The sequence below is a fragment of the Pseudonaja textilis genome, chromosome 11 (assembly GCF_049901715.1).
Source record: "Pseudonaja textilis isolate UNSWEBS1 chromosome 11, rPseTex1.2, whole genome shotgun sequence".
Taxonomy (NCBI): Eukaryota; Metazoa; Chordata; class Lepidosauria; order Squamata; family Elapidae; genus Pseudonaja; species Pseudonaja textilis.
Genome location: NC_142000.1, coordinates 21,256,595 through 21,268,965, shown reverse-complemented (window position 1 = coordinate 21,268,965; position 12,371 = coordinate 21,256,595). Strand labels below are relative to the sequence as shown.

At 47.0% G+C, this 12,371-nt stretch overlaps 1 protein-coding gene and 1 non-coding gene across 2 annotated transcripts; one reads left to right on the top strand and one right to left on the bottom strand.

The window, feature by feature from the left end:
* Positions 1-614: 614 nt before the first annotated feature.
* Positions 615-7,921, bottom strand: MAP1LC3B (microtubule associated protein 1 light chain 3 beta). Its single transcript, XM_026719867.2, has 4 exons — positions 7,839-7,921; positions 6,150-6,205; positions 2,863-2,969; positions 615-1,802 (listed from the first exon to the last, which is right to left on the bottom strand). The coding sequence occupies exons 1-4, from the start codon at positions 7,876-7,878 to the stop codon at positions 1,628-1,630; spliced, it is 378 nt and encodes a 125-aa protein (XP_026575652.1). The 5' UTR covers positions 7,879-7,921; the 3' UTR covers positions 615-1,627.
* Positions 7,922-11,838: 3,917 nt separating this feature from the next.
* On the top strand, positions 11,839-11,911 carry TRNAM-CAU (transfer RNA methionine (anticodon CAU)). Its single transcript has one exon. It is a non-coding gene; the product is annotated as a tRNA-Met (tRNA).
* The last annotated feature ends 460 nt before the right edge of the window (positions 11,912-12,371 follow it).

Sequence of the window (12,371 nt, the reverse complement as noted above, 5' to 3'; positions counted from 1 at the left end):
GAGAGGGGGAAAGAGGATGAGGAGAGCTTAACCTAGATGCAGCTTTGCTCGCTGGCTCCTCATCTCCAGTCCTCTGGCAATGTTCCTAACAGGCCACGGCCAGGAATTGGGGGCTCTGCCGTAATCCACTCAACAGGCCCGTCCTTCCTTACACAGCCTTGGGAGCCCGATTTTTTCTTGCTGCATTGAAGTTGTGTCCCGGGATTCGAGCAGTCCTGGTTCCAAGCAACCGGGCCAGAGGCAGCTGCGCCAATTTCCCAGTGCTGTGTTATATAACAACTGGGTTTCAAGGTTCAAAAAGTCCACAACCACATCCATTCAACTCACCCACAACAGAACAGAACAGGGCCAGGTTTTGGATGGGCTTCTTTAAAACAACCTTACAACCAGGGTAAATCCCACTGCAGGCATCTAATGTAACATGTAGGTAGGATGGCATATAACACCATCCTACCTGCAGATCCATAAAAACACAGTAAATTTACATTTCTGAAGAATCCAAACGGCTACCTGAAATATTTCTGCATAGGAGACGACAACAAAAGAAAATTCAGTCAATGTGCAGCAGGTACAAAGTTGTAGCAATCAAATCCACACACACACACTTGGTCATCTTAAGATACAGTCTAGACTTTAATAAAGTGAAATTTTATTCAGTGCGAAATTAAAATGGAAGGAAACCAAGGTTTTCAGTTATGGATGCAACGCAGATTCAATCTTGGTTCCACCTGTCCCAGTTCAAGAACTGGGCGGGTAAAAAGATGAAGATACATAGGCGTGCACAAAAATACACAACTGTAATGGCTAGAAAGCCTTTGCCTGCCCCCGATGGCTTGCATCTGTTACCAGCGTTTGAAGGACAAAAGGCCCCCTCCTCTTCAGAGGACGAGATGGGCGGATTCGGATTAAAAAAAAAATAGATGCATGACAGAATACAAATATATTAGAGTAACATTCTTAACTGTTAAGTACATAACCTAATTTTTAAAATACACACTTCCTAAACTAAAGCTATGCTTGGTATATAGTTAGCAATCCGGTGTTTTGCTGATATTGTCTAAAGTAGCAATACCAGAGAATTAACCCTTCTCTATATTCTCCCCCTCCCCCAAAACGTGCACTGATTTTCCAAACACGAGAAGCCGAAAGAGGCGGCAGACTTTCCTATCTCTGAGGAAAAGCAGTTTTTAGGAGCTAAAATATAAATTAACAGGATATATCACACCGATGTATTTCAGTTGGCTACTTTTAACATTTAGCCCAGTTCCTATGATTTGAGTAACGCCAACATTTATTTTTATTATTATTATTATTATTATTATTGTTGTCAACATGCATGTTATGGTCTTGCTCCGATTCCAGAGGCTTTTAAAAAGCAAGTAGGCCTGTGCAAACGTATAGCAAGTCTACGAAGCTGGGCGGCTTGTCCGTACTGGCACTCGTCTGTTAAATATTTACAAAGGAAAGGACGTTTTGAGAACATCCCCGCAAAGCGCAACTACTCTGAGCACACCAGTGGCGTGGCATCCCTTTCTTTTTCCTGGGCAGGGAGGGGCAGGGGAGGGGAGGGTAAAAACTAGGCTAGGCTACAAGGCCAAGGGGGGGTCGGCGGGGGAGGGCAAGGTGTTTACATGGAGGGTTTCATGCCAAACGTTTCCTGAGAGGCGTACACCATGTACAAGAATCCGTCTTCGTCCTTTTCGCTTTCGTACACCTCCGAGATGGGCGTGGAGACGCTCACCATGCTGTGTCCGTTCACCAGTAAGAAGAAAGCTTGATTGGAATTCAGCTGCAGCCGCCGTCTGGGAGGGAAAAAGGAAGCCGTTCAGGAAAGAGGTGCCACCCACGCCAGCGCCCCGCTCGGCCTGGCCTGGGGAACCCCCAAATGGATGACAGTCTCCTCCTCTTTATCGCATCCAGAAAGGATCCCTCAACTAAGCTGCTCCTCCTGAGCACGTCCCAGCCTCTCCCTCCTGAGCAGACCTCCAGGGACTGGATACCTGCCACCGCCAGGACAAATCCAGACCGGCTCACAAAGGCCATTCAGAGATCCTGAATGAGCTGACAAAACGGAATCCTTCCCCCTCCCATCGATGCCCTGAATGGACCCTTTCCCAGGTTCCGCCTCGTTTCCTCGGGTCGGAATAGATTCCCCCCCTTCTCCATCCCAACCAGCAGTGGTCCCTGGAGGGGTTGTTTAGTTCCTGGTTGTCCCAAAGGGTGCTTTTCCAACAGGCGACTGGACTCCCTTGGTTTTTCCCTTTGAAAACGTTTCCCTTCTCATCCAAGAAGCTTCTTCAGTTCTGGTCAGGAATAGAAGGATTTATATGCTTCGCAGTTGTCTGCTTTGAAGGTGGGTGTTAGCTCTCTGGGATTTGTTGAGGCCACTTGGGGGCTTATCTGTCTCCTCAGAGTCACCTAAATCAGTGTGTAAATAGGTGTGGAACAGTTCTTCAGTTAGAACTGAAGAAGCTTCTTGGATGAGAAGCGAAATGTTTTCAAGGAAAAACAAAGCAAGGAAGTCCTGTTGCCTTTTGGGAAAAAAGCACCTCTGGGACAACAGAAGTTTTCAGGCAGCAAAGCCCAAGAGCCGCTGTCCCTCTGCACTTGCACCCCTGAGTAAGCGGAGGACAGGCCGGGTTTAAGATCTGGGTTTTTGCCACAAGCCAGCTGAGCCTTGTGGAATCCTGGCTAAGTTATCCACTACAGTAGCTTGTCTCGGCTTGGCAGCCTCCCAATATTGCAGAACAACATTTCTTAAGAGTTCTTAGCCGACAGAGTCCCAATAAAACCGGGTGCCCCCAAGGTAAGGAAGCCTTTTGTTTCTTAGGTATCACAAAAAGTGAACCTGCGGGCAAATACCTGATTATCTTGATAAGCTCACTCATATTGACGTGATCTGGGACCAGAAACTTCGTTTTGTCCAGAACGGGGAGCTGCTTCTCTCCTTTATACCTTTCGATAATTACCTGGAAAAGAGGCAAATGTAGAGGTAGAAGCAAATGTTGGGATGCAATAGTCGTGCAACTTTAAACTCAGGTTTTATGGCTGGGTTGGCACAAAATGGAACTATGTTTTTCCAATCCGTGCCAATTGTTACTACGGGCACAGGGTTCACATTGTTACTGCAATTCCCGCTTGGCAGTATTTAAAACCAACACCTGGAACAACACAAAGGGTGTATTGATATTTGTGGATTTACATCGTTGCCTTTATTTGAATGAAAACTCTGCTCTGCATTATCTCTGCTCTTTGAGGCCACTGAGGAAATTATGCCATTTGTAAATATGGCTCCAGAAGAAAGCTTTTCAACCTGAAAAGTAACTGCATTTGTTTTCTGTAGGAACTGATCAGCCAAGCACCGCATCCAAAATGTTCATAGTACAATCCTATGCACGCCCACGCAATATAAATTATACATTTGAATGGGATTGGCTCTCAGATAGTCTATGCAGGCAGATCAGTTCAAAAGAGTTCTATAGTTTGCATTTTTAAACAAATTTTCACATGCTCTGAAAAATCAATCTGAATGCTATTACAGAACAATGCTTGTTCCTTATAGCCCGATATAACCTGGTTCTTTGTTAAGCAGAAGAGGGGATATCTTGACAACTTAAGTTTTTGTCATTGACAAACAGAAAAGTGCCATTGAAAGAGATTATATAAGCCTATTTAAAGCAGTATTGCTGCCATTACTTAAGATAGGCCAGTGTTGATTTGACTAAAGAGATCATATGACAGCTATAAAAATGGAACTGGATGTAACTGCTTGTTCCATTGTTAGTTCTTTTTGGAAACAAAAGGAAACAAAAAGGATTACTTGGGCTTCAAACCTAAAAATCAATGTTCTGTAAAGTAACCGTTTTTCACGGTTTCTATACAAAGGACTGTGTGTTTAGAAAGGAAACAGAATTAGATAATTTTCTGCTACATTTGGCACTGGAAAACAAAAGGAAAAATTTAAATAGGCTGGTTTTAATTTTGGCTGCCAGCTGATACCTATCCTGAGTTTTACCAGGCCTTGATTTTTCTTTTCTTATACGAATTCTCACCTAGTTATTAATTTTTTCCATCCTGTTTGATGTTGCAAACTGCCCTGGATCCTTGCAGATAAGTACTGTATTATAACATATATGAACAAATAAATTGATTGCGTAAGTTAACAAAGAAAATGAAAAAAATGCACTGTGATTCTCAATTATTTACTGTTTTATCCGATAGAAATTACTCCCTCATCCAACTCCAGATCCTTTTCGGTTAGCAGGCCGTTCCCAAAGACAGCACATTCCGCTAGGTTACTTTTATGATGGAGAGGCAAGTAAATTTTAAAAATTGCCAAGGCCCATCTCAGCAGCTGCATCCAATGGCCTTTCAGGAGTCTCCTCCATGCAGTTGACCTGAATTTCTTCCCTGAAATTGCAGACGGATCAGAGGCAAAAGGCTCTCCAGACTGGTCCACACGGAAGACCCCCTTAACTGGGGTGGGTTGGGGGGGAGGGGCAACATGTTGTGCAATCAGCCTAATCAGCCACTGATCTGTACAATCCAAAGGGCAGGAACAGGGTGGGGGGTAAGCCCCCCGGCTGGACTACAATGCGGATGATGCCAGTCGGACTATTCTGGATTTTGCTTCTTGTTCTGATAGGGGCAGAGAACATGACTGGAAAATGACCGTTTAATATTATCTTTTGCAGTGAGTTTAATATTATCTTTTGCAGTCAGCAGGAGAACTTAAAAAGAGTGGCCACTTCCTGATTCCCCGAACTGCACATTGCCTGCAATGGGATTTACCCAAGAATTGCACAAACATCTGAGCCAGCATATCAGGCAAGCACAGTCACACCGTCTCTGGGCCTGTTATTGGACCAAGGGCATTCTGTCTTGGCAAGGAGGATGGAAATCCCCCCTTCACTTTCCTCTCTTTCAGTGTTGCCATTTTAACATGGTTGACTGTGGCCCTTCCATTTAAATGTTCTTAACAAAGCCTGTCAGGGGCTCTTTAAAGCAACTGCATCTTTCCCTGGAAGAGGGTCGGGAAAAGATGGGTGCAAGTTTCAGAAGGCCTCTGGGAGGTGGCCCACCTCTATGCGGGGAACACAATCCTACAGCACAGAAATGTGGGCTGGTTTAACCCAGAAAGAGGCAACCAATTCAGATAATATCCTTAACGCCAACGCTCCCACCACCCCCAAGGTCCGTGCAAGCCCCTCTTGGGACAGGCACCAAAAGGCTGAAGTCAACAAAAGCAGACGGAGTTCCAAGGTCTTTGAGAAATTCTTGGGGGAAGAACTATTCTTGAGCCCCGGATTCAGTGTCTGAGAACACCGGCAGTTTTTAAGAAGAGATTGGACAAGCCAATGGTACAGGTCTGTCTGTCTGGGAAGGGGGTTGGACTTCACGGTCCCTTCCAGCTCTGTTGTTCTGTTATTGCCTCTGCCTGACCTGCCCAGCTCTTATCACTATTTCATTATTTCCCACACAAGCTCTCCAAGTTTTGGAAGTCTTCTGTATTTCCTTCCCAACTACTGTAGATGTACAACAGGGAATGGATCTTTGGGAATATTATTATTACAGGCTATCGGTTTGCAGCATAGGCACCCTTTCTTTCCCAGACACTTCAGCATCTAATATATGTATTCATTTGGATGGGTTTCTTATTATTTTGTAGTAATGCTTCTGCTGCTGCTTTGCGAAGGTTGCACAGAAGTATACTTGTGGTGCCATTGTGGCATGCAATCTTCAGTTTTCACTCCAAGTCCACAGAAATATGATCGAGAAGGTCTTAATGAATTAGCAAAAAGGAGGTTCAAACTGCATTGGAGAAAGACAGGAACAAATGATTCTTTTGCTCTGGGTCTTCCTCTCTCAAAATAAATCAGAAGCTCATGGAATCCAGTTCTCACTGTTATTTCAGTCTATTTCCTTTCTCCAGTCAGTTACACATTAAAAGAAAAGCCAGCTGCAATCAGAAATTGAGCTCTGGAGCAAAACCAAAGCGTATCCTTCTTTAACATAAACAATACAGGGCAAAGTATCTTTCACTAATTATGACTACATCAACTGAAATGGTTAACCCCTTAGCCCTCAAATACTACTGATCCCATTAACCAGATCTCACCATTAGACAGACCACTCTGAGGCAAACTCACCGGTATCTTTGTTGGATGCTGTTCACGAATAAGTCTGACATCTTCTACTCTTTGTTCTAAAAGGGAAAAAGTAAAGTCATTGCCAAGTTCCATCCCTCAAAAAGAAACTAATGGAGCTTGCTTAAAATCAACTATACACTTGAACGAAGTATAGTACGAACCTCTTCCAAAAAAATACAAAAGGTAACCAATGGTTATTTGTACTGCCACGCCCCAGAGGTTCTACGTAAAAGTTTTCCTCCCTCCCGCTTGATATGGGCCTATTTGCATTGCTCACTTCCTAAAGGAAAACAAATAGCAAATGTGACCTTTACTTTCATTTTCAGCAGCACAAAAACAAAACAAAGTGCCAGTTCTTCTTCCGCCTTGCCAGAGAAGCAGGAAAACCAGTTTAGACAGAACAAAAACAGAATCAACCACTCAAAACACAATCTTCTTATGCAAAAGAGAGAAAGAAAGAGAAAGGAAGAAAAAGAAAGAAAAAGAAAATTACATTTAAGCCTAGATTATGCCGTTTAACAGCCGAACTTAAAACTCCGGTGGAAACAAACCAATTCACAAGTCTTGCAAGAGCAGATTATTTTTCCCCCCTCCCAATCATTAAAAACCCATGTTTCGTTTTTTGGGGAGGAAGGAAACTCTCAATATTTTCTTCCGCTTTTCTGCCTCTGGTCTGTCAGAAGTCACCTGCCACTGAGTATTGAGTATTACCCAGGCAATTAGTGAAATAATCACCTGTGATTCAACCTTTCCACCACCACCACAACTAACCAGGTGGTTCAGAGGTGCCCATCAGGTCTCCTTACTGGACACTTCAAGAAAGGATTCGCATTCGCGGCATGAACCCTTGGCATTGCCCAGGAATCAGGGGGTTCCCTCCAGGACTATTCTCAAACACACACACACACACACGCATACACACCCCAATTGCAGAAGAAGCAGAGGTCCCAGCAGCCCCTGCCACCCACCCCCTAATCCCCATGACCCCACTCATCCTCCTAACCTTGACCGGCACTCGCAACCCGGTGCCCTCCAGGCTTCCCAGGGAAGGTGTGCCAGCCAGCCCCGGGCACCAGACCTGTTTACGCCTGGATGCCAAGAAGCCTCACAAGCAGGCCTTGCACTGACATGTCCCCCAGCTCCAGGCTTGGTTTAATTATTGGGGGGTCCCCATGGAGAGGCATCCCTGGGCACACTGGGTGCGGGTGGGGCAGGCCATTGGGAGGGCTTGTAGCCATCTGCCCCACACCAAGGGGGTTGGGGGGGGGTCGGTCTTGGGAGGGGGCTGGAGGTGCCAGGCGCTGGGGGGTGCTAGGGGGCTTCCTGGAGAAAAGGGTCTTTTTTGATCCCTAGGGCGGGGATCCTTCCTCCCCCCCCAGACCCCTCGGTCCTTCCTGGCGCAGGGGGGAAGAGACACCCCAGGCCGGGTGCCAAGCAAGAAGGGCGGGGGAGGGCTCTCTCCCTCTCTCTCTCTCCCCCTCTCCTCTCCCTCCCGGCCGACTCCGCAGGGCTGTTGTGAACTGGGGTCAAAGGAAAGCGGGACCACAGCTACGCATAAAGCCCCCTCCCCAGTCTTTCCTTCCTCCTCCCCCGGTCGTTCTCAGGGAAGACTCCAGCTTCCATCGCCCGCAGCCTCCCCTCTGCCGGGCTCCGCGACCCCCCTCCCAGCCCGCCTGTCCCCGGGCCCACCGAAGGTGCGTCGCTGCTTGAAGCTCTTCTCCGAGGGCATCGCGGCGGCGGCGGCGGCGGCGGCTGCTCCCCTCGGCGTCTCTGCGGCCTCCTCAGCGGCGCCCGGCCTCCTCCTCCTCTTCCTCCTCCTCCTGCTCCCCCCGCCTGCCAGGGGTCAGCTGACCCGCCCCGCCCCGCCTCCCGGCCTCTGACGTCACAGGGAGGGAGGCAGGAAGAAGCACAAGCAGTAGGCTGTGGCGCCTCCTGGGCTTCAGTTGCGCCTGCGCAATCGGCCGTTCCCAGAGCCTGCCTCTGGAGGGCAGGCTGGCGAAGAGGCGAAGAGCAGCGCGCTTGCGCAGCTCGGCCGCAAGCTTTGTTCCCCCTCCCGGCCGCCGGGGTTACCATGGCGACTCAGAGGAGGAGGAGGCCCAGCCCTGTTGACATGCCAGGTTTTGTGGGGATCACAAGCTCCATCGTGCTGAACCGGCTAGGCCTGATGTCTTTCCATCCTCTTCAGCTCCCAGGCTGAAATGTAACTTCCGAGGTCCTAGAGTATAACTCCCATCGCTCTTTTAGTGGCATGCAGTGTCCCTCTAGGCACTCCCCCTTCCTCCCTCCCAAAGGCCTGGACTACAGAGCCCATCATCCTCATCTAGCCTGGAGCTGTGCTGCAGATGCTGGAAGATTCACTCCCCAGGTTCATCTTCTTGACATCTTCTATTTTTTTGGTTATTTATGTTGTTCACGTTTTATTTTGCACGTCATTCAGAGCTGCTCACTTCTGGCCGCTGAAAGCCCACGTGGGATGCTCTGGTATCCACCGGCCTCCCCTCTGGGGATCCCTAGGGCAGCTGCCGTGCTCAACCTCAGCAGGATCTGCATTCCGGCCTCTTCATTCCTGGTTACTCAAAAGCCAAGGATTTCCTGTGGTGCATAATGCGCCATCCTTGCAACCGACAGGTTCGTCATCCGCTTCATCATCCACGGGACTTGCAGATCCTCATTGCAAGGAACGGCCCCGGGGGAAACATACCAGGACTGTCCCAAAGAGACTCAAAACCCATCCTTCCAACCCCTTCAGAGCAATGGGATAGCTGCCAAGGGACAGGTTGCTACAGGATGTGAACGTTTCTCATCCCTCTCACAGCAAAATAAAACAAGTACACAACCCAACAAATAAGGAAGGCCATAAAGCTGCTGTTGTTGGCACAAAGACTTGAAGAATCTTTTGGCCTATTTCCATCGCATCTGAAGAATAGAAAAGAGATACTGCATAAAATGGACCACTCCTTTGCATCACCTCTTTTAGTGAGGCTGTTTGACCAGGTTTCTACCAAAGGCATATTCACCTGACTGAATGATCATGGGTGTGTGAGTGAGTGTGCAAAATAAGGAAGATGACTTTGACAAACATATGCAAGAACTGGAGCTGGCAATAAATGATGTCATGCATGTGGCATATCATACATGTGAGCTGATTCTAAATTGTTTTGGATGCTTATGTCCAACAAGTGTATTACAGTGCATTATGCCATCACTCACCTCTCTGTCAAATTTAGCTGTTTTTAAACTAGGAAGCCTGGAGCAAATGTTGAGTTAAATCGTGAAATAGCTGGTTTGTTGGAGCTTAGCATCTTTCCTGACCCTATCGGATAATCTTTTATTACATATCAAATGCACTCTATACCCTCAATTCCTTTCTCCACCCTCATCATCTATTAAGGCTAAAAGGCACATTTTAGGTGTTTGAAATGGGTTGGTGTGAATTTTAGGATTTGATTGGGAGCTGTCCAGCGTTGGTTATAAGATAGGCAGCTATAGAAATGTTTTAAATAAATTACCGGTAATTGAAATAACTATTGGAAAGCGTGATTTAAGAAGAATTAAGGTGTGAAGCATTGGAAAATATGCTTTTAAGGATAGTTAGTATAATATAAGATAGAAGATAACTGAGTTTCCAAAGAGAATATGGAAAACATCTATGAAGTTAGCATTAAATTCCACCAAGTTTCACCGTTGAGGGTTGAAAGCTCACAACTCTCCCCATGGCTGAATTTCTTAGCAATGGGAAGAAAAGATTGCAGCATTTTCTGTTTTGCATCCTAAAATCACTTGACTGGTTTGGTGTACTTTTCCTTTGGAGAGGGAGAGGCGAGGAGGAAGCATTTGACTCCCACAAAATTTTGGACCATCCCTGAAGACCAAAGCTTGTAGGTAACAGCAAGCAAGGTCTTAATTGTGATCTCTCAGGTTTAATTGTGGCTAAACCTGAAACACTCCTGTATTGCAGATGCTATAAGCCGATAGCGATGGCTCTTTCTTCGTAGCAGCAATGTGACAGGCTCTAGTGAATCTTTAATGATGTTCGATTTTTTAAAATGTATTGAGTCAGAGCAATGATGAGTCATTCCCTCAAGGCTCCTTGGCTGCCTGCCTTAGCGGTGACATCATGAGATCCAACCTGTATATTAATAAAGGAGAATATTTGTAGCTCAGGGTTGACATGAAGGGTCTTTGGTGCTCTCTGGACTTGCTTGTTTTCTTGCAGACCTTTCATGGCCCAAACTAGGTAACACCACCAATGTTAGTCAGTGCTAACATCACTAACCCTGATGAAGTTACCTAGCTTGGGTCATGAAACATCTGCAAGAAAACAAGCAAAATTCAACCTGTCAACAAGCCATCCGTTATCTACATGACTCCTCAGAAATAAATCCCACTGGGTTGGTGGAGTTTAATCCCGAAGCAAAAGTGCTCGGAATTGCATTTTCAGAGAAAATTGGAAAGCGAACCTCCCTGAATATGGGCAAAGTCAGAAGAACTTACTCCTAATTAAACATGCATCAGGTTCTATGTTTATGTTCAGTAATTCTGGTCAGGCATTTGACTGCTGCAATTGCTTTCTTGGCTGAAACTGTATTGTCCAGGGAGTTCTTGACTTACAACAGCTTAGATTGTTCAAAGTTACGACGGCACCGAAAAAAAGGGATTTATGGCCGTTTTCCCCACTCATAACCGTTGCAGCATCATTTCCCCACGGTCACGTGATCAAAATTCAGACCCTTGGCAAGTGACTCATATTTATGACGGTTGCAGTGCTCCTCTTTGCGACCTCCTGGTGACGAAGTCATTGGGCAAAGCCAGATTCACTTAACAACCATGTTACTAATTGAACAACTGCAGCGATTCATTTAATAACGGGCAAGAAAGGTTGCACAATGGGGCAAAACTTGCTTAAACAAAGGTTTCACTTAGCAACAGAAATGCTGGGCTCAATTGTGGTTGTAAATCAAGTCTCTGAAACTCGTTGTAATCCATTACAATACTGCTATGTGGTATTATAGTATTGAACCTACAACCCATTATTAAACCTAGCAATACTTCTATGCCACACTGGAGCATTATTAACCATAGGCTGTATTTTAAAATGTGTTTAAAAGAACAGGAAAGGTATTTTTAAATACGCATTGAACATATGGATTGTGCAGAATACAAAATATTGGTGAAAATAAGACAGAAATCTCTGGGACGTTAAAAACAAGCAGTGAAGGCCGCCTGCACGGAGGCAAATATAATGCAAATTCATCTTCTGGTGTAATTAGTATACAGAACAGAATAACAGAGTCAGAAGGGACCTTATAGGTCATCTAGTCCAACCCCCTGCCCAAGCAGGAGACCCTACACCATTTCTGAGCGAGGGCAGTCCAGTCTCTTCTTGCAAGTTTCCAGTGGTGAAGCTCCCACAACTTCTGAAGGGAACTTCTACTCCGCTGGTGAAATTAGTGAAAATCAGGGTTTTTTTCCTCTCTTCCAAAGGATTTCATGCAGCCGAGAGTTGCTTTCCAGCGGCCAGACCTGCCCCACGCTCTTTCCCTCGGAATCCCGGAGGAAAAGGGTCCCACGGAGCAGCGCTGAAGGGCTGGAAGGAAGAGCCGGGACCGTTCCAACTCATGTCCACCCCCCAAAAAAGGAAGGACAGGCTTGGCCTCAAGGAGGCTCCGGAGCCAGGCTTTCGACAGGAGCCTCGTTGGCGCAGTAGGCAGCGCGTCAGTCTCATAATCTGAAGGTCGTGAGTTCGAGCCTCACACGGGGCACGCCTGAGTTCTCTTTTTCCCCTTCCTTGCAAAGCCGGTGAGCACTGAGGGTGGGAGGGAAAAAGACCCTTTTCCACCAGTTTTTGCGGGACAAGAGCTGCGCCGGGGAGGGACCCGCCTTCTGCCCCGCAAGGGAAACAGCACCCCCCCCCCCCCCCGTGGATAGGACGGCCCGAGGGGAAGAAACGCTGCAACGCGCCCCTCTCCTCTCCCACCGGGCTCCCTTCCCAGGAGGCGGGGCTTCCTATATAGGCGTGGCGGGGAGAAAGCTGGTGGGCGAGGCCGCCGGGCTAAATAGACCGAAGAATCACACGAATAAAGGAGAATCTTTGAAGCTCAGGGTTGTCAGGAGGGGTCCTTGGTGGTTTTCTTGCAGACGTTTCGTGACCCAGCTAGGGGACAGCATCAGTGTTACAAGGGAGCAGGGGAGGAGGAGGACGACGACTATGGGGTCCTTGGT